Below are 27,913 nucleotides of genomic sequence, written 5' to 3'. Positions count from 1 at the left end.
GGTGGTGGTGGTGGTAGCGGATTCCATGCGCGGTTCTCTCATAGTTCAGGAAATGAGGTGATCATCAGTGCAAGAAAGGAAGGGGGTGGATGCGGGGCGATTGGGCAATTGCACAGAGCAAACACAAGAGGTCAAAGATTGCACCCAGCCCGCCCCCTCCGGCAATAAAGGAGAGCGGGTCACGGAGAGGCGGTGCAGAAGCGGGTCGTCTGTGCTCCCCGCTACTCGCCACACACCGGGAGGATGAGGCTCGCCGTGGGCACCCTGCTGGCCTGTGCTGCCCTGGGTGAGTGTGGGCAGGGAAGGACTTCAGGGAAGGACTACGCATTCCCTGCAAGCTAAAGGCTGGAAGCCCCCAGAGCCTGCCTTTTGCTTCCTCTCTGCCACATCTCTATGGTCTTCAATAGCTTAGGAATAACCTTGATCCTCAGGCGTCTGGAACTCTGACTCAGTCTCTACCTTTTATTACGCTCCTCAGGCTGTCTCCCCTAAGTCCAGTAATTTGCAGACATAGTATATGACACGTTAGAAAACTTTTAACCAGTTAGCCCAGGCGCTACACAGAGCCTCCCCGTGCAATCCAAACAGCGTGGTGTGATAGTCAGGACTTCTGGGATCTAACCTTGCTATCTTTTCATTGTCTGACGTCCCTTGGATGCCTTTGGCGCTGGTGGCTTAGACTATAGTGTGGGATTTGAAGCCAGAATTCCTTTTTTTTTTTTTTTTTTTTTAATAAATTTCGAGACAGGGTTTCTCTGTGTAGTTTTGGTGCCTGTCTTGTATCTTACTCTGTAGACTAGGGTGTTTTCGAACTCACAGAGCTCCTCCTGGCTCTGCTGGGATTAAAGGCGTGCGCCGCCGCCGCCGCCGCCGCCGCCACCGCCGCCGCCGCCGCCGCCACCGCTGCCACCACCACCACCTAGCTGAAGCTAGAATTCTTGAGTTCAAATCATGCCTGTATTTCTCCTGTGACGGCTGTAGTTACAACATCTGGCTGGGAGGGTCAGGTGCGGGTGAGGTCACAGGTGCCAGCCATATATCCTGCTGATTGCTCTCCAGATGGGGTCTCGAAGCCCCACGTGCCTGCCCTAGTTGGACTGTAGTTAGCATTTGCCACGTCGTCCGAACCTTCTAGTTTGAGTTATTTGCCTTCTTTGAAAATAGTCAGCTTGAAGAGGCTCCCATGCTAGTCAGCTCGGGGCACTTCATGTGACTGTGCACAGTGGCGCATGACCAAGGACAACATTTACAAATTAGATGAACTAGTTTGAATAGGCTGGGGAGGTCGTTAAGAGAGTCTGCCACTGGTTTTCCCCTGGCCAGGGTGGAATAAAGGAAAAGAGTTGGGGCACCCAGCCTCCCTGTTGCCCTTCCTTATCTGTCCTGAAGGACCGACCGCTGGCCTTGCCTGCCCCACTCCATGCTTTGTGCTTTGTGGACCTTGCTGAGTCAGGAAGTGAGCCCCGCTGAGCTGCCCGAAAGGGGATGTGATGGAAGCTGGGAGTGCCAGATCTCATGGATTATGGTATCTCTCCATCACACGGATTTTAACAGTGGCACCGATGGGAAGATGGTTCAGCTGGGGAGATGCTTCCCATGGCAGCATGAGGACCTCAACTCAGAACCCTAGCAGCCATGGAAAAAGCTGGGTACAGCAATGCTCTGGGGAGACAGAGACAGGAAGATCCCAGGGAGTTACGGCCAGTCTGTCTAGTAGAGTCAGCAAGGCTTAGATTCAGTGAGAGTCCCTGTCTCAAAAGAACCAGGCAGAGAGTAATAGCAGAAGACACCCATGTTGCCCTTTGCCTCCATGTGTACCCATCTGCACACGTGTGCATGCACTCACATGTGCGTGTGCACAGACACACACACACACACCTATTTATACAAGCACATACACACAAATAGTGATGCACACGATTGTCTTCAGCTGTTTCTCTAAATGGACGCTCAAAGGGGGTAAAGCATTGAGGGAAGGTTGGGTAGAAGCAGAAGCCTGTTGAGTAGAAGGGAGTTTCTAGTTATTTCTAAACAGAAGATAGTTGAAAAGTCTCAGGGGTAAATTCATAATCTAACTGACACCCAGAGAGAGGCAAAGCACAGAAGATTGTTATCTTCCTCTGTGGCCTGGCCAGCAGACCTAGAGTCTGGGCTCCTAACAAACAGGGTGACCTTGGGCAATCCTGCATCATTCCCGGAGTCCAGCTTTCTGGTTTCTAAAAGATGGCATCCCTTTCCCCAGACCCTTAGGGTTGCAGTATAGAGCCTGTGTCCAGGTGACTGAGAATGGTGCTTTCACATTTTTTATGTGACCTTCAGCCATGACAGTGAGGCAAGGAGGTGGGAGAGGAGTGGGCTGTCATCCTCAGCTCCACCGGCAAGCCCTCCAAACAGCCCAGGCTTTGGTGGGAAAATGAGAGGCCATCGGGGTGAACTCCCTTCCCTGTTCCCAGTATCAGAATGCGGCAGAGCCCTGTGCTGTCATGACGGCCATCAGGAGTGGGATGAGGGTGCGACAGAGGCGAGGTGCCATCAAGACCCTGCAGAAAGTGGGGCTTTCTCTCCCCTGGCTCAGGGAGTGGGTCCCTCATGCCTCTGCCTTCTCTCCGGCAGGACTATGTCTGGCTGTCCCTGACAAAACCGTAAGATGGTGCGCAGTGTCCGAGCATGAAAACTCCAAGTGCATAAGTTTCCGTGACCACATGAAAGGCGTCCTTCCAGCTGACGGTCCCCAGCTGGCTTGTGTGAAGAAAACCTCCTACTCTGACTGCATCAAGGCCATTTCAGTAAGTCGCGCTGCCTCACACGGCAGAAGGCTGCAGGGCTGCTTTCTTTAGTCAGTTTGGAATAATGTCAAGTAAGAGGCAGATGGGTGGGGTAGTCGACCCCTGCTGCTCTTCAGATCACTTTGAGAATGGAAAAGAAGAGGTCATCTTTACCGTTCATAAGGCAGGGGACAGTGTGCTTTCAAAGGTGACTCTGTTAAGGCACGTAAGTTCTGTGAACTCAGGAAAACAGGAATGTCTGTGGCATTAAAAATTATTGCTTAACCCCGCTGGGAAATTCTATTTCTCTCTCTCTTCTTCCTTCCCTCCCTTTCTCTTCCCTCCCTCTGTCTCTGTCTCTGTCTCTGTCTCTGTCTCTCTCTCTCTCTCTCTCTCTCTCTCTTTCTCTCTCTCTCTCTCTCTCTCACACACACACACACACAATAGATAGCAGGAGGATCATGAGTTCAAAATCAGCACAGATACATAAACTGCCTTAAAACAAACAAAAATACCAAAAAAAGGTTGAACATTCACAAAATCATAAAATAAAATAAGCAATGTTGAAGTAACGATGATGAGAAATAAGCCCGACTATCTGGCCCCAAATCCCAGGTGAATGTCTTGGCAGCCATGTGACATACTGAAGTGGCTAACCTTTATATGACTCCGTTTTTGCTCACCTGTAAAAATTGAACTGGGGGTGGGGGAGTGTCAGGTGTCCAGGTAGACAATTATACCAGAAATGAAAGTGAGAGGGTAACCCTGAACCTTGATCCTCCTGCCTGGGTCTACCAAATTCTGGGATAACAGGTGTGTGTGAGCATGGCATGCTGGCTCCTACTCTTTCATGGGCCCAGGACTGTAGGGAACAGCGAGGAATCCCGAGTCAGTGGGAGGCCAAGTGCCTTCAAGGTCTTCATCTTCCTTGGAGGCCGCTCTACGACAGTACCCACAGAGGAGCTACAGGAATGCTTAAAACACAAGGGTGTCTGAATGAAGGACCCTTCTGTGGGGCTGAGCATGGGAACAGATATAAAAACCACGACAGGCTCCAAGTGTTCAATACAACCCTGTCAGAGCCTACAGTACACTGGCTGTGCCCACCTCCAGAGAGGGAAGGATCTTCCCCCATCAAGCCTGCCAGGCCAAGCCTCTACAATTACTGAGAGTAACTCTACATTAGGGTATTTTGGGCCAGGCTCTGGACACATCAGGGAAAAGAGAAAAACACTCTGTTCCTTTCTCTCCGAAGGAACAAATGTGAACAGTAGCTAAGTGGTCTTTTGACAGACATGGAATCAACCCAAGCCAGCGGGGTTGGATGTGTTTTGGCTACAGTTGGGGTTTTCTGGCCCTGGACCCACGGGGCATTGCTAGTCCCTCCCCATCTGTTCTGGCTTAGGGAGGCTATCTTTGGAAGCAAGGGCTTCATTGAGAGTTATTCTCTTTTAGGGTAGTGAAGCAGATGCCATAACCTTGGATGCCGGTTGGGTGTATGAGGCAGGCCTGACTCCCAACAACCTAAAGCCTGTGGCAGCCGAGATCTACGGGACACCCGAAAGTAAGTTCTCCCACAGTGTCCAGGACGGTGTGTTGTGGCTTTGTCTCCTGGTAGAGATTAAATCTCCTTTCATAGGCAGCTATCACATATTAGATACTAGCAAGTGTTCTCTTTGGGGAGTCAGTGGGGAGTGAGAAGATCTTCTAGCCCTCTAGGCACAAATCAAAGCATCTGGGGACTTCGGGCTGGTTGAAGGCTGGTATGGACCTTCTGAGTCCTCACTGGACAAAGAGAGCAACCTGGGGTCCAGCTTGGCCTTCATTGGCCCTGGTGAGAGCCTCAGGTGCCATGGACACGGGAGAACCCACCCGATGGCACACAGTGAGAGCCCAACAGTCCAAGAAATCTTCTAAGATTGTTCTGACTGTCCCTATCACCAGAGGACATAAAATGCTTTGAGGGGGGCAGGGAATGTGAGCCTGTGTTGCTGCAGCTGCGCATTCCTGGTGGCCCTGGGTTGACGAGAGTAAGGTAAACAGAGCATCCTTGACCCGTGAGCAGGTGCTTCTCAAAAGACTCTATTTTTCTGGGATGATGCTACAAGTGTACCATTTGTCTTGAAGCCTACAGAAGTTTCTCTGGCTTCTTACCAGTCAGCTCCATCTAAGTTACCCCTGGGTCTCTCTTCCCTCAGTCAGAGCCAAGCACTGATGAGGGGTGCTTCCCTGTGCCCTGTCAAAGCCCTCCATTCACACTGTCCCCTTTCAGAGCCACAAACTTCCTACTTGGCTGTGGCCGTGGTGAAGAAGGATTCGGGCTTCCAGCTGAACGAGCTCCAAGGCAAGAAATCCTGCCACACTGGCCTGGGCAGGTCTGCAGGATGGAATGTTCCCATCGGCTTACTTTTCTGCAATTTTCCGGAGCCCCGCAGTCCTATTGAGAAGGGTAAGCTATCACCCCTATTCTGGATGTCCTGCTGAGGTCACACAGTCATGATTAGTCAGGCAGGTAGGCTGAACTCTCAGGTGGTGGAGAGAGATTGAAGCACTAGAGAGTGGCGGGTCCGTAGCGCCAGCTGCCCATGAGAAGTGGCAGCTGAGCCGTTTTTGTTGTTGTGAGCTCCCAATACCCCAGCAGAGGCTAGCCTGAAGAGGGAAGAAAAGGGCAGATGGGTCCACAGTGGATTTCTATATTCACTTTAGCAGCTGGGACTGCCCTCCACCCTAACCCCCCAGTTCCTGGCTGGAGATGTGAGTCATTCTGCTAAAGGGTGCTTTGGTGCCACCTGCCAGTCATGAGGTTGTCCTGCACCTCTCTAGGCTGCTCTACCACTGCCAGGGGTGCCCTTGATTGGACAGATCTGGGAGCAGAGGACAAAAGCCTAGGGCAAGCCTTGGTGGGCAGGAAGTAGGGACTGGTGTACCTTGGAGGGTAACTGCAGGGCAGGGGTTAACCTATTCCTGTTTAGAAACCGTGCTTAGCACATGCAAGGCTGAACTAAGACTGTGCTTTGTGGCTTCATGGCTTCATGCCGCTGCATTCCCTCGCCAGGCCAGACTGGATGATGGCATTCTGCTTACGCCTTGTCGTCCATTTCTTTGTATTGAGCAGCTGTGGCCAGTTTCTTCTCGGGCAGTTGTGTCCCCTGTGCCGATCCGGTGGCTTTCCCCCAACTGTGTCAACTGTGTCCCGGCTGTGGCTGCTCCTCTCTTCAACCATACTTTGGCTACACAGGCGCCTTCAAGTGAGTGAGATGGCCGCTCTGTGGTGGCCAGTGCCGGAAGTCCTCAAATGGGGGTTCTTTGCTGACCCAAAGCAGATGACCTGCCTAAAGGCATCTAGGGGGCTTCAACATCTCCCAAGGAGGCAGTGGTACAACTTGGGACTCTTAAGGCCAGGCGAGGCTACATCCCCTTTCATCTGATGTCAAAGGTCAAGCCCTGTCTGGGAGTCCTCTCTTTCCTCAGAGCTCTTGCATCTGGCTGGTGTCTCCTCTCATCGAGCTGGGTGGCATCCAAAGGGACCAACACACTCTAGTGCCTGTGGGCGTGACAGAGCCTCTGCCCCCGTGACAGCAGTGAACCATGCTCAATGTACTGGATGCTCCCCTGTCCCCACTCCAACAGTACATGTGGCTTTTTAAAAAAACCTTTTTTACATATATTTTGATCATATTCTTTCCCCCAACTCCTCCTAGATCCTACATACACACACACATACACACCACACACACCACCACCACCACCACCACCAACAACAACAACAACAAAGGTCAAAACAAAACAAAAACCAAACAAACAAAAAGCACACAGGGGGGAAAGAAAACAAAATATGGGGTCTGCTTTCCATTGGCCAACTACTCCTGGGGCATGGGGCCTGCCCTGAAGAAAACTGATTTTCCAAGCAAGAAAGCTTCTTGGTTGGGGGGGGGGGTGTTTTATGTCATGTGGCTGGTTTCTTGCTCTCTCTTTTTATCTTGTTTATACCCTGAAGTCCTCATAGCAAGGGTAGAAATACCATCATCTTCTCCACTAGGGATTTGAAGCCTTTTTACATTAAAATCTCTCCCCCTTCTTTTCGCCAGCTTGGGGTACAAATAGAGGGGTGTTCATCTTGGGTGAGCTCACCCTCCCTCAGCAGTGCGCTGGATGTCAGCAGACCACAGAGTTCATGTGCTTCTTTTCCACAGGTGCCTGAAAGACGGAGGTGGTGATGTGGCCTTTGTCAAGCATACAACCATATTTGGTAAGTGATGGGAAAGGACTGTGGGGCAGGTAGCCTGCCCCCCTTCTCACAGTTGGTAGGCGGACATGAGCATGCAGGGTTTCTCTACCATTGTTTGAGTTTCAACATGTGCGGAGGCAGGTGCTTTGGGGGGGTCTCCACCTAGATTCCTTGCCCTCTTTCTGTCACCCAAACCGCATAATGGCTCTACCTTTAGGGCAGATTTGCCATAGCCAAGCTTTGGAGGTTGGTCTGGCTGACCTTGGCCTGTCAGCAATCTTGCTGAGCTCAGACTCATGGGATAAAGGCAGTCATTGCTTCCCTGGCCCACAGACACCTCCATGCCTTCATCTGGTTATAGGCGCCTCTTCCTGCATGTTCCTTGGCCCTCAGAAATCCCTCCAGGTCGGACCTTCAGCTTATGCTTTCTATGATGATATACTACAAAGGACGGGAGGGGCTCAGCCTACCACAGGCTGACCTGAGCTTTCCCTCCTCAGAGGTCCTGCCAAACCAGGCTGACAGGGACCAATACGAGCTGCTCTGTCCTGACAACACCCGCAAGCCAGTGGATCAATATGAGCAGTGCTACTTAGCCCGGATCCCTTCTCACGCTGTTGTGGCTCGCAGTGTGGACGGCAAAGAGGACTTGATCTGGGAGATTCTCAAAGTGGCCCAGGTATTCCACCCACCATCCTCTCCCCTGCTTACAGATCTGTGCTCAGATCTTCTTGATATCGGCACGTACTAGAACAGTCCTTGTGTATGTTCAGGACACAGTGGGGACCCTGTCATGCATTACCAACCTCTCCAGCGTCCCCAGTTGGGACTCCTCATAGAGTAGCAGTATCAATATTCACCACCTTTTGACCAATGACACCTACCTACTCCATCTAAGGTAGGCCCTCAAGGTCCAGAACAAATCCCAAAAGGCTCTCCTATAACCCAAAAGGAAAGAGAATCTCTCTTTATCTCCCCACTTCCCCCGACACACACACACACACACACACACACACACACACACACACACACACACACACACACACACACACACACACACACACACATTCTGCCTGTAGAGGGACAGGCTTTCCCCTGCTACTTCTGTGCCTCTTGGCTGGGGTTGGTTAAGACAACTTCCTCTGGTCCCGCCTACTCATCTGTCCATCACAAGTTTAAGGGGGCAACCATCCAGTGCCAGCCTCTGCACTAGACTCACTTCCTGTTCTCAGCTAGCTCTCAACCGCTCAGAAGCACAGGGGAGGAGAAATGTGGTACGGTCCTTAAAATACTGGACAAAACGGTGCTGGGTGATGGAGAGCATGCTTGAATGCCTTGTTTCCTGGTACTCCAAGTTTCTTGTGGTTTTAAAATCAGTTTCCTGGAGTTTTTCCCTGTTCTCTCCAGTCCTGCTTTTTACCTCCCTGATCCCTGTTGCTCTTTGCTGCTCTGTTTTTTCCCGGAAACAGGAACATTTTGGCAAAGGCACATCGAAAGAATTCCAACTGTTCAGCTCTCCTTTGGAGAAAGACCTGCTGTTTAAGAATTCTGCCATCGGGCTGATAAGGGTCCCCTCAAGAATGGACTACAAGCTGTACCTCGGCCATAATTATGTCACTGCCATACGGAATGTACGGGAAGGAACATGTAAGTACTCAGGAAAAGCCAGGAACGTGGGCAACCAGGCAAGTTTAAGAAGCAGCCATAATCTTTCTGGGGACTGTCAGCCTCTCCTAGGGTTCCTATTTCTGTCATGCTTGTGAGCACAGGGCTGGACTAATGCTGGGTGGCATCAACCACCAAGGGCTTTAAAGGCTGTTCACATTTTAAATGACCTGGGTCGGCACTGGTATCATTTCCTCTGCATAAATCAGGGTATTCCGATGCCCTTTATGAAGCCCATTAGACCATTATAAAGTAAATAACTCAAAGTTTCTGCAGATCACACACCCCTTGCCAATACTATGGTCAACATAGACATAATGAAGCTGTAGGTCTAGGGAGGTTGATCTTGCCCTGGGTTTCATTGGGGCACTGGAGGTTTGCCTAATAATTTACTCATTCAGTGGATATATATTGAACATCTAGCCACACTGCTAGATGCTGGACTTAAAAACAAATATTAGGTTCTGTTGTCCTGGGACTTTCAGGCTAGGGAGAGGACAAATGTTTGAGAGATGGTCACACTACTGAACAACTAACTACAAAGTGAGAAAATGAAAAATAACAACAACAATGAAATAGCAAGGTCCTACAAGAGTGAAAAGCAAAGTCAAACAGACCCTCCTGGCCAAGAGCTGAGCCCCCCTGAGAGAGTGTTTTGGGGACCAAGCCTAAAAGATGGGCATGTGCACATATATCTGTCAGTCTGTCTATCTATCTATCTATCTATCTATCTATCTATCTATCTATCTATCTATCTATCTATCTATCTTTGCTGGACACTTATTATACTGACCCCATGATAACATTGATGATAAATAGGAGAGTGCCCTGGTGAGTGAGTTAGGTGTGTCCCTTTCTTTAGTAGCACTTAATTCTCCCATGTGGAAACCTGTGACAAACAATGAACATAGAAATGGCTGGTTAGTTAAAACTGCTATTTGAAAAAGAAGGAAGAAAGAAAAGTGTTCAGATGTTAGGGTGTCCTGAGGTTAGAGAGTTGGCTTTGCAAGAGAAAAAGTTGGTGAAGCATTAATCTAATTAATCTTTAGCAATAAAAAAAATCAGGAGTCAAATATTAGGGTGAGAACCTGAAAGATCAGAGAACCAGGGGCAGCCACCAGTTGCTTCCTACCTCCTTTGTTCCTCCATCCAGAAAGGGTCGAGATCCTCCCTCAGCCCTGCTTACCGCTTCTTGTCCATCTCTCTACAGTCCTCCAAACCTCTATGGCCAGCTAGTGGCTAGCTCTGCCCTCTGACTCCAAGCAAGCTTGATTTGTCAGAACACAATCAAAATATCACACAACATTTCCCCCTTTTTTGTCTAAATAAAAAGCGAAGGTTTTGACTAACATAGTAAAACTATATACAATAATAAACTCTCTCTCTCTATATATATATATATATGTATATATATATATATACATATGCAAGAATTACATTAACAATGTCTATTCCATTTGCACTTGACAAATTCAGAGAAAATATTCCATTATCTATCCTATCTTGGTGAGCCCAAAGTGTTGTACCTAATTCAATTTCTATCCTAACTTGCATTACCAACCCAAAACTATCTTTTTATGTCTTTCAACTTTATACACTTTACACCTCTTTTGTGAGTTTCTTTTCTGAATTTGGTAACAAGGGCAACTATAACTATCTAGTTTTCAACTCCATCAGAGACCTGATAGTGCAGAACAAATTAAGAAATGACAGAAACAGCTGGCTACCTGGACAGTCACCCAAGGTTCCTCTAACATTGGGGCATCCATCTTCAGCCTACAGACCTAGACTATCTTACAGACTTTACCATGAAGCCGGGTTTTTGAAGAACTATCTTACCTTGTCTTGGCAAAGTTTGGCAGTTCTTTCTCTTGTGTCCTGCATGTCTAATTTGGACAGCATACTATCAGCCATTGAGGCAAGGGCAGTTTCTTGCCCAGTGGCTAACTTTGCTACAAAGAAAGTAAACTCATATGAAGTTTTTTTTGATGCCCATCATCTTCTCTGAAGTAGATTGGCACTGCCAGGAGCAGGCATGTCTCATTGTCATTAATTAAAAAAAGAACCTTATGTTATTAAATGCCATATTCTATAGATCTCTGAAATGTTTGAAGACAACCTGTCTATCTAAAATAGATCTATTTGACCTTGAAAACATACCTAACATGACTACAAGTTTGATTGTAATAGATGACTAACTACTGACCTGCATTTATTTATTGTCCTAAGTAGCTTGTAATAATAACTTTCAAGGACTAGAAATTTACAATATATTGTTAAATAAGCTGCATAGGTACAATACCTTAAACAAGAGTAGAAATGTAAGTACAGTATGTTCTAACAAAAATAACCTTAAATGTGTATCAATATGCAAAAATATCTTAAACAAGAGTAGAAACATACACAGTATAACAAAAATAACCTCAAATTTGTATCAATATACAAAAGTCCAAACCAATGTAAAACATTTAAAACTAGTAGTTACTTTTTTGGTTTAAAAGTAGATCCTTGAACAATATCCCTGAATCTAATCTCCTTTGTTCAGCTTTTTTCCTGACCATTACAAATAACAACTTGTAACCAACCCCTCTTAAATGATAATAACCCATTTTTTGGGAATGTGGGCATAGTTCTCTAGACAATTTCCTGCTGGTTGGGGCACTTGTAATCTTTGGGGAACCCTAAGAAAATTCAGGATTATGGTCAAGTTCTGACTGGAGTATTCTGTGAGGCTTTATCATCTCAGCAAGCAGCCTTGAAGCTGTTCTGGATGTAGACTTCTGAGGAGACTGTAACAGAGGCATTTTGACATGCTGGATCACCTGGCAGGATTTCAGGGGTCTTCCTCAATCAAACCTGATTTCTTTAACCCAGAATGAATCAACAACTTCTCATTTCCTGTGGAAATAAAAGCAGAACCTCTCCCCCAAAGTAACACATCTTTTGACTTAAATTTTGAAGTCAAAATATCTTTAAAATATATAAGTTGGTTGAATCTAGCAGTTTTTATAATCCAGTATCTCTTAGCAACCAAAAAATTCAAAGACAACATAATAACATACAAGATCCAGCCTCTCTGTGTGCTTCCCATCTTTATATGGCTTATTATATATTTTTATTACTCTATTCCTTTTTAAGGACTTTCTCTACTCTTTTTATTTTCTCTCCCAAGCCTACATATATTTTTAAGCACACTGTAATGTTTAGAGGTTTTTTTCTTGTCTGAACCTGTCTTTACTACATATCTGTAACCTTTTCTGTCAGCAGGAGCAAAAACCCTACACCCACCACGCAGCATGTTGGTGGGGCTCTCAAGCCTGTAGGAAGTGACTGGGAGAAGCCTCTCTGTACTGTGGCCCACGTGGGAGACTGTGGGAGCCCGCCATGCTGTCTAGCTCACGGCCATTGGTGGTGGCTCCCCCTCACCGGCAGTTGTCTAGAGATGCATCTCTATACCGCAGCTGGCATGCCCGGTGTGGCTCTCTTTCTGTGTATTTAGAACCCTTTTTAAGTTTTCTCAGGTCTTATGTGGATCCATGCCCCACGTTGGGTGCCAGGTGAAGCATCAATCTAATTAATCTTTATCAATAAAAAATATGGAGTCAAATATTAGGGTGAGAACCTGAAAGATCAGAGAACCAGGAGCAGCTGCCAGTTGTTTCCTACCTCTTTCGTTCCTCCATCCAAAAAGGGCCGAGATCCTCTCTCAGGCCCACCTTACCATTTCCTGTCTCCTCTTTCTACAGCCCTCCAAACCTCTATGGTCAGCTAGTGGCTAGCTCTGCCCTCTGACTCCAAGCAAGCTTGATTTGTCAGAACACAATCAAAATATCACACAACAGGCTGGGGGCTAGAGAGATGACTCAGTGGTCAAAAACAAGTGTGACTTTTGAGAGGACCCTGCTCTGGCTCCCAGTGCCCATATTAGACAGTTCACAACTGCCTGTAACTCCAGTTCCAGAGGATCTGACACCCTCTCCTGGCTTCTGAGGGTACTGTACTCACACGCACCAACCCACATACAGATACATACACACATATGTAATTAAAATTAAAGAAAAATAATCTTACAGAAGAGGAAAAGCTGAATTTAAATGAAATCAACCAAAGTTGGACTGTCTACCGTCTTTGCTTTCCTAGATGATTATGAGTTCCTTGAATGGGATCTGTTTATCTCATCATTTGCATGGAGCAGTCAGCAGCATTGACATATCCCAGACAGCAGCCAGGGCTTCTTTCTCCTGACTTCTGGTTCTTCTTCTTGAACTACAGGCCCAGAAAGCCCCAGCACCACCTCACCGGTGAAGTGGTGTGCTCTGAGTCACCACGAGAGACTCAAGTGTGACGAATGGAGTGTTAACAGTGGAGGGCAAATCGAGTGTGAATCCGCAGAGACCACTGAGGATTGCATTGACAAGATTGTGGTATGTCTCTTCTGCCTTTCTAGGGCAGTGTCCCCAACACTGGCCTGCTGGCCCACTCTAAGGCCGAGTCAGCAAGTGCAGCTAGAGTGCTGTGGAAACCCCCTTTCTAGAATCCTTGCTTTCATGGTCTGAGTTTAGCTCCCCAGGAGGTTCCGAGCCTTAGAGTTTGTGGGTCTAAAGGACGCCTTCGGGTTCACTTTGCTCTTTCCATCAGCACAGTGGGAGGGTAATCTGAGTCATGTCCTTCTGAGGGAAGCTGTACTATATATAGCAAGAGTGTCACTGGGCTCATGACACTTCCTGATGAGTGTGGAAGGCCTCGGTTTTGATCTTTCAGGCAAGTACACATTCGCCTAATTGATCAAAATTAGCATTCCTTACTTTCCTATGAGAATCTTCAAAATCCTGAGAAAGAAGAAAATAAATACCCCTTATCATCAGTAACTCAGGAAAGACCCTCTTATTGGGATTGTGTCATATAGGTTGCTTAGCACCTCCCACTTCATGGTGTCTTGTGAGCTTTTCTTATGTCTTCCAAACCCTGATTTTGTGCTTCTGTCTTAGAGGACACAATGAGGTTCGGCCAGGGTGGGTGCCTGGAGAGGGCAAGGAAGCTCCAAGCTTTCAATCCCCTGCCTCTGTTTTCTCTTTCTTTCTTTCTTTCTTTCTTTCTTTCTTTCTTTCTTTCTTTCTTTCTTTCTTTCTTTCTTTCTTTCTTTCTTCCTTCCTTCCTTCCTTCCTTCCTTCCTTCCTTCCTTCCTTCCTTCCTTCCTTTCTTTTTTGTTTTTTGAGACAGGGTTTCTCTGTGTAACTTTCCACCTTTCCTGGAACTCACTCAGTAGCCTAGGCTGGCCTCTAACTCACAGAGATCCGCCTGCCTCTGCCTCCCGAGTGCTGGGATTAAAGGCGTGCACCACCACTGCCTGGCTCTGCCTCCTTTTCTTGCTCCACAGAGCCCTCTACTGCCCAATTGGTCTATTCTTTGAGTTGAACCTTTGGTTGTTGCTGTAGTTGCTGGTGGTAGAATTCGGAGACAGGGTCTCATGGAGCTGAAGTTGGTCAGTTGTTGGCTGAGGCTGAGAATGGCCTGCTACGGCCATCATTCTGCTTCTACCTCTGGAGCATTGGGATTATGTGCCTCTATGCCACTACCTAGGCTTAGGGGTTGCTCAAGACAGAACCCTGGGCCTCCAGTATGCTAGGCTGGCACTCTACCAACTGAGCTGTAGTTGCAGTTGGATATTGGATAGTGAACCAGTAAATATATGGAAACAGAGTAATATCTATTGACAACACTGGGATTTCTTGCCACTGTCAACTGATCCTTCTGGAGTTTCCTAGCTCTGCTTTTGAGCTCTTAAAAAATAACCATGTGCGGGCCCAGCAGTGGTGGCACACGCCTTTAATCCCAGCACTCGGGAGGCAGAGCCAGGATCTCTGTGAGTTCGAGGCCAGCCTGGGCTACAGAGCAAGATCCAGGACAGGCACCAAAACTACACAGAGAAACCCTGACTCGAAAAAAACAAACAAACAAACAAACAAAAAATAATCATGTGCTTTCTAAGCTATCCATCACAAAGCAAAGCAGACCACCAATTCTGCTCTTCTATCTACATTTTAAAATATTACATTATTTTAGCTCCATTCCATTTTATTGTTTTGTCTGAGTCAAGGCAAGAAAAAAAAATCAAACCAAATTAATGCAAAGCATGTTAACTCAAACCTGAGTCTATAAAGTATAAAGGTATACTAACATCTAGGTGAGTCTGTCTGATCGTTTGGGGGTCCAGTACCAAGATCTACTGTTGTCCTGACTTTACAACTTGTGCTGGGAAGGACTGTCATGGAGACAGCCTAGAAGGGCAGGTGACACAGGAAACAGCAGCTCTTCATTTGCTGTGACTTGCTGTATTTGCAGAATGGAGAAGCTGATGCCATGACCATGGATGGAGGCTATGCCTACATAGCAGGCCAGTGTGGTCTGGTGCCCGTCCTGGCAGAGAGCTACGGTGAGTGATGCAGAGTGCCTGCCTCTGTGCTTTCTTCTTTCTGGGTCGTGGGGAGAGGAGAATCACAGTCCAGTTTATCTCACAGCCACTATAAAGTGCCCCCTTCCTGAGCTCCTCCCCAGACTCTGGGACTCCCTCAGCCAGAATCTCCAGTTGCCTTAAAGGATGAGAATGGTGGTACCCGCAGTCCCCGCTATGAGATTTCTGGTATAAAAGGGATCCCACTGCAGAGGCCACATGGGGTGTCTGGAAAGTCTTGCAAATGTCCAACACTCTTGCTTTTCCTGCTACCTTGTTGCAGGACAAATACATTCAGTTAGCATCACATTGCAGGTTTGGTGCATAGCAAGTGAGACACTTGAAATGCAGTTTGTGAATGAATCTGAGAGGTCAGCAGCCAGGGGAACTCGAAACATCTGGAGAGTCTAGCCTTATTGTCAACCAGTAAGGTGTGCAGTTTTAGCCACTCTTTTTATATGTTAGTAGCTTCATGAGGAAGGCATGATTTTCCAACCTAGACATAAATGTTTAATGGTTTATTTTCTTTCCTCCAGATCACACTGATTGTAAATATCGCCCAGAAGAAGGTGAGTTGTGGTAATCCTGGCCATTGGAAGGTAAATTCTCATTGTTGGGAAAAGTGGTTAGGTAAGTTTACAAGTCAGTGGAGAGATCCTATTTTAGAATGCAAAGTGTTGTGAGAGGGTAGTAATCGACCAGTATGGCTGTGTTCCTACACTTGTTATGGCTTAGACATTGGACTTCTCCTTTCCTCTTATAATGTAGGTATTGTCTTCTGTTAGGATTCATGAGAGGATCCAGGGATTCAGAATTTACGAATGGTTTAGGATCCTAGAAACCAATCTAGGCTCTTCCCATTGCCTCCCGCCATTTTGAATTACATGAAGTCTTCAGAGTTTTAATGAGATTTAGCACCGGCCAAGGAACCTTGCTTATGTGGTCCTTGCAGGACTGAGTAGAGAGTTTCAAAATATTGATGTCTAGGAGTGTGGCATTTTCTGATCATCCAACTAGACTGGGCTCAGGAACCAGATTAACCTGTATCTCACTAGGGCTTTGACTAGGGATAGATCTGAAATGATGGCACAAGAGCAAGCAGGAAGTTGGACACTAAAGTGACACCAAGCCCCAGTGCTCAGTTTCCACAGAACCATGGGTGTACAACTCTGGCCTTGCTCCTGCATCTGAACACAACCTTCCAATTCTTAGCATATCTAGAAAGTAATTATTATTATTATTATTATTATTATTATTATTATTATTATTATTATTATTATTTTGGTTTTTGGGTTGTTTTTTTTTTTTTTGAGACAGGGTTTCTCTGTGTAGTTTTGGTGCCTGTCCTAGATCTCACTCTGTAGACCAGGATGGCCTCGAACTCACAGAGATCGGCCTGCCTCTGCCTCCTGAGTGCTGGGATTAAAGGCATGCACCACCACCACCCGGTGAAAGAGTCATTATTATTCAATGGATAATAAGGATTGTTTCCTGTTGGAGAGAATATTCTGAATTAATTAAAAAAGAAAACAGAATCATAGGTTGGTGTTCTAGTCCCTGTTAGAGGGCATGTTTGTGCTGCCAAAAAGGACAACTGACTTGGTCTTGGTCTTTCCATTTTGCATATTTACTCTGGTATAAAACTATATTCTCCTTATGAGAAGCTGTCTGATCTGATTAACCCCAGTACATGTTCATTTATAAACTGTCAGCGTTACATTAGCTTTTTGGTATCCATTTCTTGGATTTAATACTTTGGAAAGTGAGTTGCTGGTTTGTTTTTTTTTTTTTTAATAACCTTAACCTTATGCATACAGGTAAGGATTATATGTCAGCCATTTCTCTAATGATAAGGTGTTAATACTTTTTCTATTTATTTTCACATTTTATGGGTGCACATGTGTGTGTGTGGGGGCACATGTGCATGTTTGTGACGTGACATTATGGAGGTCAGAAGTCAACCTCAAGTGGCATTTCTCAGGAGTCGTCCACTTTGTCTTATGAGACAGGGTCTTTCATTGGCCTGGAGTCCCATTAGTAAGTTAAGCTGGCTGTCATTGAGCTCCAGGAGTCTGTCTGTCTCCGACATTATAAGCACATAACACACAGACACAGACACAGACACACACACACACACACACACACACACACACACACACACACACACACCATGCCTGGCTTTTTTACATGGGTTCTGGTTCAGAACTCCGGTCTTCATGCTTACATGGCAAGTACTTTACCAACTGAGCCGTCTCCCCAGCCCATTATTTTATTTTAAAATTGATATATAAAAACATTTAAAAACTGTACATAATCCTGGGGCACTGTGTGATCTTAGTGCTTTGCTTTTGGAATTCTTCCTGCTAGGCTGTTCTGTGATTCACTGGAGTCAGCTCTTGCAGAGTTCCTTACATGACACAGTGTGCTATTTAGGACATCTTTGCTGTTTCATGAAGACAGTGGCAACTGTTGGAAGCAGATGCTCTGGGAGGCCCCAGTGATATTAATAGTTGTTTGGGGGGCATCTTTCCCATAGGGTATTATGCGGTGGCAGTGGTGAAGGCATCCAACCCTGACATCACCTGGAAAAATCTGAAAGGCAAAAAGTCCTGCCATACTGCAGTAGACAGAACTGCTGGCTGGAACATCCCCATGGGCCTGCTGTACGAGAGGACCCAAAGCTGCAAGTTTGGTGAGCAGAGCTGGGAAAAAGCTTGGCACGTAGAGAAGAGGGGTCCTGAGGAAGGCTGTGGGATCCAGGTCCATTAAAGTGAAATTTCGTAAAAGTGAACCTCAAGGAAATAGCAAAAAGGACTAGAAAGGCTGAAGCGCTGAGGAATGGAGCCAGGGTGCTTTGTCTCAGGTGCACATAATGGCTTCAGGGAGTAGACATTTACTTTTCTCTCCCACGAAGAAGACCAGATGTGAGCATTCCATGGCTGATAAGGTCTTGAAGGCTTCTTGCTTCTTTCTGTTCCACAATTCCCAACATAGCACTTCCATGTTCAAAGCTATCTTATGGCTGCCAAGGCATTCATGATTCAGGCAAGAATGAGAGCCAGTGGAAATTTACACCAACTGTGATCAGTGTTTGAAAGGAGCCTTCTGGACATGCGAGCAATTATTTTTGATATAACTTCCCATTATGAGGATCTTAGGTGTGTCATCATGCACCTACCTACACATACCTACCACATATCAAACTAGATTTTTGTTACCGAGGAACAAAGCACAATGGACATTGGGTAGATAGTAAGTGATCCCTACCGTGGGGGTTCTATGATATGATTTTGAGGGGGGGGTTCCTTGGTTTCATAAGGTGTTGGTCATCTCATTGAGTTCCTGCTCAGCTCCCAGGATTCTTCCGTTTACTATGTGTCCTCTGAATATCCTGAGCGGAGTTTGTTTCTACCTCCTGAAGTTTCTGAGTAGACAATCCCAACAGACAGATGTTGATGATGGGTTTGCTTTATGTTGGCTTCCTGAGTTCTTCTTTCCTGATGCTTCCAAATTTGGGCAATTCCTTAAAAAAAAACGAGAGAACTATAAACCTGATTGTAAACCCTACATGCCCGGCATATGCAGGGACTGGAAATGAGGACACAGCTCTGAACTAAGATGCTCTGGTACCTCAGAAACAAAGTACACTCGGAGCCACGGGCAGAAAGCACAGGCCCCTGACCTCTGACCTCTGACCCCTGGGCCCCCTGGACCTCCTGGACTTTCACAGCCACGAAAGCAGCCAAAATGCAGGGAACATTCCCTATTTTTCTCTTAAGCTTTGAAATGAAAGGGGAAACTCAAACCAACACCAACAAAAGCAGTGGTACAATCTTAGAGATTCCACTTCTTCGTTCTTCAGGCTGGAGATGCTGCTGCCCAAGCGATCCCCTCCACCCTGAAGTGGAGCTCACAAATACCTTCCCCCACCTTGACAGGCTTCCTTCAAAGGCCTACTGTCTGGAGATTCTGGGTTGGTGGGTGGCAGGTTGCAGAGTGAATCATTTAATACCCTGTCAGGTGTTAAGTAAACCACTCGAAATCACACACACACACACACACACACACACACACACACACACACACACACACCAAAAACAAAAAACCAAAACCAAAAAACCCTCCTGACTTTCTCTTGTTCTTTGGTCCAGATGAATATTTCAGTCAAGGCTGTGCTCCTGGGTATGAGAAGAATTCCACTCTCTGTGACCTGTGTATGGGCCCAAGCAAATGTGCCCAGAACAACAAAGAGGGGTATTATGACTACACAGGGGCTTTCAGGTGAGTTTTCCAATCCTAACCTATATAACGATGCCCTAGTTTTGACCAGATTCCTTTTAGGAACAGAGGTGAAGTCTTATGTTATTAGTCTGTTAAGTGCTGTACATATTAGGATGAGAGATTTTTCCCACCAAATGTAGAGATGGCATGTGAAGGAGCATCTCAGTCCCCACAGAGCTCTGCCTGCCTGAGCCAGCCATCAGACAGTGAGGCTGACAGGTGATGCTGCTTAGCAGTTACCAATGGGGGCAATTTGCCTCCTAGAGAACACTGGTCATGTCTAGAGATACTTCTGATGGTGGTGATGTCGGTAGGGGGTGCCTCCAGCATCGAAGAGGTAGAAGTAGATAAATGCCTACAATGCATAAGTCAACACTAATTAACAAAGTCCCAAATGTCACTAGTGCCAAAGCAATGTTACCTTCCCATAACTGACAGAAGACTGAGTCAGGGGTTTGGCTCAAGCTTTTCCATGCTAACCAAGACCCATACTCATCTTGAGGTACAGAATACTGAAGAACATGACTTCTAAATTCCTCTTTACAATAATATTTTATAGAATATCTATCATTTTTTAAACTTAAAAAATTAAAAATTTAATTACCTTGGTGGTATATTGTGTATCCCAATACCCCCGGACAGGACCAGAGAAATGTACCACTACAAATTACATGTATGAGTGTGTGCTGTGTGCAGGATGCCTGTGGGGGCCAGAAGAGGGCATCAGATCCCACAGAGCTAGAGTTATAAGCAGTTGTGAGCTTCCTGATGTGGGTGCTGGGAACAGAGCTCAGGTCTTCTGCAAGAGCCACTGAACTGATCAGCCACCTCTCCAGCTCCATGTCTACCATTTTTGTAGGACATGTGTGTGCCTTGTTAGGGTATGATGGTTTAGTGACTCTTTTGCCTTAGACCTTCTGTTATGTGATAGCTCAGGAATCCATGGTTGATGCTATTACGATTGAACCTCTCAGTAACAAAAGGAAAAGCAAAGGACATCTCAACATGCCATGAAGAACCAAACTCGTGAGAGAAAGTATGAACCACACCACACACACTTCTGATCACACAAAAGAGAATGTGTGGGATGTAGGGTCTTAGGATTTGGAAGATGTAAAATGCACCGCCCCCTTTGACCTTTTCCTTGACCCTTTTGCTGGCGGTAGCATGTTTGAGAACTACAGGTCAAGGAAAAAGGATCACACTTTGCTTGTAGAAACATATTTAAAGGGCTTCATTTTCCAAAATGTTTTCTAAAACTCAGATATGACATGCAACCATCCAACTGACAGACTCTTAGCTTCAAAGAAAACGCAGCACAGTCAGTTCAGGGCACAATAGACATTCACGTTTTCAGTGACTAGCCACAGAAATTTTAGAGAACTGCAGGAAGAGGCAGGTGATTTCCCTTGAAGCAAGAGGGGGAAAGGGGTGGGCCTACTGTTTAAGAGTTGGATTGACCTGGATCAATGAGTAGATACTGCAGCACACACTAGTACAGCACCTGCATGTGTCTACTTTCCAAGGACTTCGGGGGAAAATGGTAGAACCATATACAAGTTAATGTTCCTGGTATTTCTTTCTTGGAACTTCTGGAACTAGTGGTTCAGAATTCTGTTCTCCATCCAAAATACCCTTCCCAGATGTATATGGGGCTTGCTAGAGTCAAGGGCATATGTGTCAGGCTTTGCTGTATTTTCTGTGTTTCTCAAAAGAAAAAAAGAAAGAACAGGCGAGAGGGATGGAGAGAAGAAGAGGGGAGATAAAGAAATGAAGGAAAAAAGGAAAACAAAACAACTCAAAACAGAAACTCCTGCATGCTCCCTGAAAGTTAAAATTATTATTATTATTATTATTATTATTATTATTATTATTATTATTATTTGAGCTGAGGACTGAACCCAGGGCCTTGCGCTTGCTAGGTAAGCGCTCTACCACTGAGCTAAATGCCCAACCCTAAAATTATTTTTTAAAATGGACTAAGGATACCACAAATTGAAATTTGCGATTGAGTTGCAGTCTCTCAAAAATGTGGCACAGGCATTTGGAGCTTCAAAAATATGAAGGGATGGAATTTCTCATCCACATTTCAGATAAATGGGGAGTTATGGGAATCAGAAAACTGATTCCCCGTCCCCCATGTTCGTGTTGGGGAAAGGATATAATCTACTGAGGAGCTGTGCTAAAAATTATGATGTAGAGGGTAGGAGATGGCTATGTCAGTAAATGCCTGCCACACATACATGAGGACCTAAGTTTGGATACCTAAAATTCACATAAAAGACAGGCACAAATGTGTGTGTCTTTAACTTCAGCACTTGTGGGTGAGGAATGGAGAAAGGACAGGAGCTTGCTAGCCAGCCAATTTAGCCAAACTGAGGAGCTCCAGGTTCAGTGAGGGACCATGTCTCAAAAAGATGGAGAGTGATCAAAGGAGATACCCAATGTTGACCTCTACCTTCTGCGTGTGTGTACACATGTGCACACACCCACACGAATGTGCATGTGTGCCCCCCCCCCGCCGCCATATACAAAGAATAAAGAAAGAAATTATGTAGTATGTGGAGCTGAGCTTGTGGAACTGTATAGCAACTTGGAGTCTTTTCCTTATTCTGCATGGTGCTTAGTGATAGAATGGTCCTAACACTTGCCGATGTCAGGTGGCGCCTCTGAATGACGTGTGTCAATCTGACATCCTATCTTCTCTCCCCTCTATATCTGGACCTCTTCAGGTGTCTCGTGGAGAAGGGAGATGTAGCCTTTGTGAAACACCAGACTGTCATGCAAAACACGGGCGGTACGTGTGCACTCTCTTCCGTTCCCTTACAGAATCTGGATCGCTGGGATTTGCTGGGGTTCTTTCTTGCCACCAGAGGGTTATCCTGACCTTGGTTCCTTGTGTCACCTTAGATTTCTTTTGTGCTTTTAAACTAAGTCTCTGATTTCTAGGCCTCGACTCTGCACTTTTCATAATGATCCCATAGTCTATAGCCTTCTGGCTACAGTTTCTATAGGAGACCTAGCCTTCCATCCCCTTCAGCCCCTCTGATTGCCACGCTGCTATTTTCATGCAGAGAACGCTGGCATTGTAAACTCCATTGGCACAAATGCAAGCCCTTCGTAGTTCTCCTCTCATAGCTTCTGACCCTAAACAGAGAACATTGTTGTAATTCCCTGCCAGTCCCTCCCCTTGTCTCTCCATAGAACCACAGCAGTACTTGGGAATTAACCCAAGGCCCTGCTCAAGCTCAAGCAAGTCTTTACCACTTAGGGTGGCGGAAGCAAGTTTGCTATATTAAAATTAAGTTGAATTAACTGTTCCACACCTATATGAGCACACTCACATGCAATAGAACTCATGACTACTATAGTGATCAAAAAATTATAAACATTCCAAATACCTATAAATGGAGGGATGGTTTAAAAACACTATTCTATGCCACAGAAGGTCCAATTGCTTAAAAGAATGACCTCAATTTACATAATGGTATAGAAAAAGCTGAAGGTATATAAGTGTAGAATGAATCTTACACTATCACCACATATACGTAGCTGAGAAAGAGCTACCAGAGTTTATATATGCTAAGATCTAATGCTAAGAAAAACTGTACGCTTGTAACATCATGGAGAGCCATATATAGATAAAGAAGTTTAAGAGGCACAGATGGAGCCAGGCAGTGGTGTAGTGGTGGCGCGTGCCTTTAACCCCAGCACTTGGGAGGCAGAGGCAGGCGGATCTCTGTGAGTTCGAGGCCAGCCTAGTCTACAGAGTGAGTTCCAGGACAGCCAAGGCTATAACAGAGAAACCCTGTCTTAAAAAACAAAACAACAACAACAAAAAGTCATGATGGAAACACAAATTGTGCTTTCAAGGATTGGAGCCATAGGAACCATTGGGCTTTGGGGAGTGCAGAAGTGAGGATTTTTAGTTTATAAGTAGACGCATTTAAAAATATAACTGGGGTTGGGGATTTAGCTAAGTGTAGAGCGCTTGCCTAGCAAGCGCAAGGCCCTGGGTTCAGTCCTCAGCTCTGGAGGAAGGAGGAGACACCTAAGGAGATAAGCACTTGAATAAATCTAAGTCATACTGTTGTTGATGTTTAAAAATATGATAACCTTGGTCTCACATAGCATTTATTCAATTACGGAAAGAGTGTTCCGTGAACAATGAATGAAAGAGAAAGGTCATAATCCTGCCTTATGGGAGAGAAATGAAAACTGGCAAAATAAAATGTCAAGAGGAACCATGGAAAGCCTCAGGTCAGGCAAAGGTTTTTAAACTGACTGAATAAATAATTAATTATTGCAAAGAGAATACAGAGAAGATTAGGCAAGCAGCTGAGACAGGACGTTTTTCCCTGGGACTAGCAGGAAGTCAAACTCAAAGTGTTGTTGTTGATTTAAAAGCACCCTCTGGAGCAATTCTTTTGTTTGGAGATGTGATGTGTGCAGAGATGGAGAAACTGGCTTGGAGCATCACGTTCTTTCCATGCTGGAGCCAGAAGTACAAAGGCTTTGGAATTTTGTTATTGTCTGAGACAGGCCTCACTATGTAGACTAGGCTGGCCCTGGACTCCCAGAGATCCATTTGTCTCTGCCTCCCAAAAGCTGAGATTTAAGGTGTGCACCACGATGCCTGGCCTTTTAAAAAAATGCTTTGTTGTTCTTTCGCTTTGGAATTTAATAGAAATGAAGATCTTTTTTTAAAACAATACCCCTAGAACATGGATTCTTTTTGTTTGGCTGAGAGGGAAGATCAGTAAGGAGCGGTCACTAGTAATCTCTTGTGACTTGAGTACCACCTGCAGCCCGCATGAGCGTCCCTTCCTCCCAGCACTGTCACAACCCTGCACGTGTGCTTCTGGCCAGGAGGCACAGACTCTCCAGCGGGTCAGTGTGCCCCGGCCCTCCCCCCTCCCCAGTAACTAAAATGATCAGATTGGCTGATCCCCCCTTTTTTCTACCCAGGAAGGAACACTGAAGCATGGGCTAAGAATCTGAACCAGGACGACTTCGAGCTGCTGTGCCTTGACGGCACCAGGAAGCCCGTGACTGAGTTTGCCAGTTGCCACCTGGCCCGAGCTCCAAACCACGTTGTGGTCGCACGGAAAGAGAAGGCAGCCCGTGTTAGCACAGTGCTGCTGAACCAGCAGGTATGGACTGTCGGGGCCTCCCACCTCCTAGTCCGGGGCAGGTTGTTTGGAGTTCAGAGCTAAGCAAAGCTTCGGGGTGGACATTCACTTTCTGAAAACTTATAATTTGGAGTCCACAGATCGTGGATCAGAATATCCAAGTTCAAATCTCAGCTCGGCAGCTTCCTAACCATGTCACCTTAGATGTATACGGCTGGACATTGCCATTCTCCATTTCTTCACATATTAAGAGGAAATGATAATATGGACACCTGTTTCTCAGTTAATAAAAAAAAAAGTGAAGTAATGCACACAAAAGGGTTAGGAAATGTGTGTCTAATGGAGAGGCTCACAGCGTGTTAGCTGGGACTGGATCCCTCCGACCTGGCTCTGCTTCTGTGGAACTCCTAGTCACTAGAGACAAGTTCCCACCTGACCCACAGAGCCCTCAGGACCTGGAATCTGCCTTCCAGCCCCCTTTTGACCTTGACTCAGGGATTCCTTTATTTTCCTCAAGTATGTTTTTTCTGAAGATTGAAGATGACAGGTCCTGCTTCCTAATGTTCTTGCATACAAGTCTTGAGGACCAGAAGTGATTTCTATTCCTCATGCTTAGATCGGCTTACCATGTTCTTAACAATCTGGAAAACAGAAGACTCTCACCCTCAGAACAACCCTGTCAGGGCCAGTCTCAGGGGCAGGGGAGTGGGGGGAGGAAGGGGAACATTTACGGGACTGCTTGAATACTTCAATCCCTGGGGCTCCTCTACACACAAACATCGCCCTCCCTTCTGGTATAGCTTCCTGCCTGTTAATTTGTCATCAGTTTTAAAAGAAAAGAAAACAAAATAGGATAGGATGTCTTCAAAAGCTCCTTTAAAAGCACATGGTGATAATATCAAATGATGTCTCTAGTTTGACATTAGATTTGGGTCAAATAATCTTACAACAGATAACAGAGTTTCATATCAGTGTTACTGCTGTTTACTTTTTGGTTCACTGTGAAATTCATTAACCTTTTCACGGTGTTTTAAACCTCTGTTTCTTGTGTAGATTTTTAGAAAATGCTGTGTCAATTATAAAAGAGTTTAAAATGAAAAAGAGAGTACATGATGATAATAACGAGCATTTAAGGATATTCCTTGTGTATGACAGGAATGCTAACCTGACTTCTTAGCATCATCATTTACAACCTTGAGAGGCTGGGGGAAGCTACATGGCTGGTCCAAGACAAATTTACAATTTATCCACAATGAACTTCTAGTGGTTTCTTTTTACCATTCCTGAGAGAGCTCATATCTGATGTCTTTTGGGCAACAATACTGGAAGGGACATGGTATTTCTTCTCACTTCCTATAAGCACCTCCAAGGCAGTCCAGTCATGAAATGGAAAAGAGATCAGAAAAGGTGGAAGTGGGTAGTTGAGGGGGGTGGGAAGTCTCAGAGGACAGTAAGACAAAGGATGCCACAGAGGACTCTGGAGGTATTGTGGAAACACATGGTTCAAGTTCAGGCAGGTAAATGGCAGATGCGGGAGGTGGAAAGTTCCCAAGGCATATCCTGTAGCTTTCTTTTGTTCCCAGGGCTAGCTTGGAGCTTCCAGCCTCCTGCAGTGCAGGTGTTTCCCACTGCTCAGGGATGTATGTTCACATGTATTTTCTGTTCATTTGACAGACTACATTTGGACACAGTGTAACTGACTGCACTACGAATTTCTGTTTGTTCTCATCGAACACCAAGAACCTTCTGTTCAGAGATGACACCAAATGTTTGGTTAAACTTCCAGAAGGCATCACATATAAAGAATACTTAGGAGCAGACTATGTCCAAGCTGTTGGTAACATGAGGAAATGCTCAACCTCACGTGAGTAGAATGAGCAGGATGGAGAAGTTGCAAAGGAAACCCAGTGATGGGTTCTGGAATGGCAGTTATAATAGAGAAGTCAAGCATGACCCTTAGGAAAGAGCCACACGGGCCAGATAAAACCTGTCACAGACAACAGGGTGGGTTATATGCACATATAGTAAGGGGACCACAGATCCAGGATACTAGGGGAGCGAACTTATTATATGTACATAATCTCATCTTATTTCTAAGAAGATAGAAAAAAAGGGGGACCAAACTTATTAGAGGTCCTTGTCCAATATGGCAACCACTAGCAAGATGTGACTACTTAAATTTAAATTACAGCTGAAATAAATCAAGATATCATTTCCTCGATCCCATCCAGTTACAATTTTAGTGAAAAGTAGCCATAGCAAAGAGAATATTGCAGAACATCTTAGACAGCTCTGATCTGCAGAATGTCAATAATGATGTGTTCCAAGCTCATCTGGAATGTCATAGTCCAGGAATTGAAACAGAATAAAATATAGTTTTCAGTCTGTTTTGGGATTAGTCGAATCACTTGGAGGCATTTGGAAAATGTGAGGGAATCCATGTGGTGTAAGGTGATTAGTCTTCAGCTGTAGCTTGTAGGTGAGTCTTGGTCCTGATTTAAGTTGCTATCCGAGAGATACAGCTTGAGTGAGTCTGTGCTTGTTCAGGACGATGGCACTTTCAAGGTTTCCGCATGTGGGTTGGCAAAATGGTTCAGCGGGTAAAAGAGCTTGTAGCATCAAGCTTGTAGCTTGATGACCTGAGTTTGATCCCCAGATCTGACAGTAGAAGGAGAATACACACACACACACACACACACACACACACACACACACGTTGCCACGTGCAATTCACACGTGTAAGCAATGTGCTTGCTTAGGCCCATTGTTAGAAAATCCAAATCACTCTTTCCTTGACCTTTATGCTGCCCAAGATAACAGTCTAGCTTTGCTATTCTCCATCCTATCCCTAGACTCATCTCAGAAGTTGCTGGGGACTACCAGCCACCATCTGCCTAAAAATCTCAGGAAAGAGTCTTTTGGACAATTTCTAGCTATAATTCAGGTGCAGAGCCTCACCCATTAAAAACAAGGTAGAAGATGCCACGGAGTAGGAAAGTCATGTTACAGCATCTACATCCTTGGTGTGGGGTCCTCCCTGTGGTAGGCACAGGAGCCATGTAGGCAAGTAGAGATGAGCATTGGAAGAATGGGCCACAACATGCATCAGAACAGCAGAATAATGATCTTTAGCACCTTTATGTTACACTGAGCTGTCCATTCACTAAACAGTTCATAAATACGAGTATTCTGAATGCCCTCCATCTCTTCTCTCTCCAGGACTCCTAGAAGCCTGCACTTTCCACAAAAGTTAAAAATCCAAGAGGAGGGCTGCCAGTGTGATGGAGATGGGTGATCCATGGGCTTCCCTGGGCCTCCATGGCCTGAGGGGTTCAGGAAAACTGTGTCTATCTTCACAAAGAGCACAAAATAAAAATGACTGTTGACTTTA

General features: G+C 45.6%; 1 protein-coding gene across 1 annotated transcript; it reads left to right on the top strand.

The window, feature by feature from the left end:
- On the top strand, window positions 1-27,913 carry Tf (transferrin). Its single transcript, XM_006978668.4, has 17 exons — window positions 1-286; window positions 2,614-2,786; window positions 4,221-4,329; window positions 5,038-5,214; window positions 5,881-6,013; window positions 6,959-7,014; window positions 7,494-7,672; window positions 8,463-8,640; window positions 12,931-13,082; window positions 15,001-15,091; window positions 15,646-15,678; window positions 17,646-17,801; window positions 19,261-19,390; window positions 22,123-22,187; window positions 24,359-24,543; window positions 26,197-26,386; window positions 27,742-27,913. The coding sequence occupies exons 1-17, from the start codon at window positions 244-246 to the stop codon at window positions 27,774-27,776; spliced, it is 2,085 nt and encodes a 694-aa protein (XP_006978730.2). The 5' UTR covers window positions 1-243; the 3' UTR covers window positions 27,777-27,913.

This window comes from Peromyscus maniculatus, chromosome 7 (genome assembly GCF_049852395.1).
Source record: "Peromyscus maniculatus bairdii isolate BWxNUB_F1_BW_parent chromosome 7, HU_Pman_BW_mat_3.1, whole genome shotgun sequence".
Classification (NCBI taxonomy): domain Eukaryota; kingdom Metazoa; phylum Chordata; class Mammalia; order Rodentia; family Cricetidae; genus Peromyscus; species Peromyscus maniculatus.
This window is presented reverse-complemented; position numbering and strand designations above follow the sequence as displayed.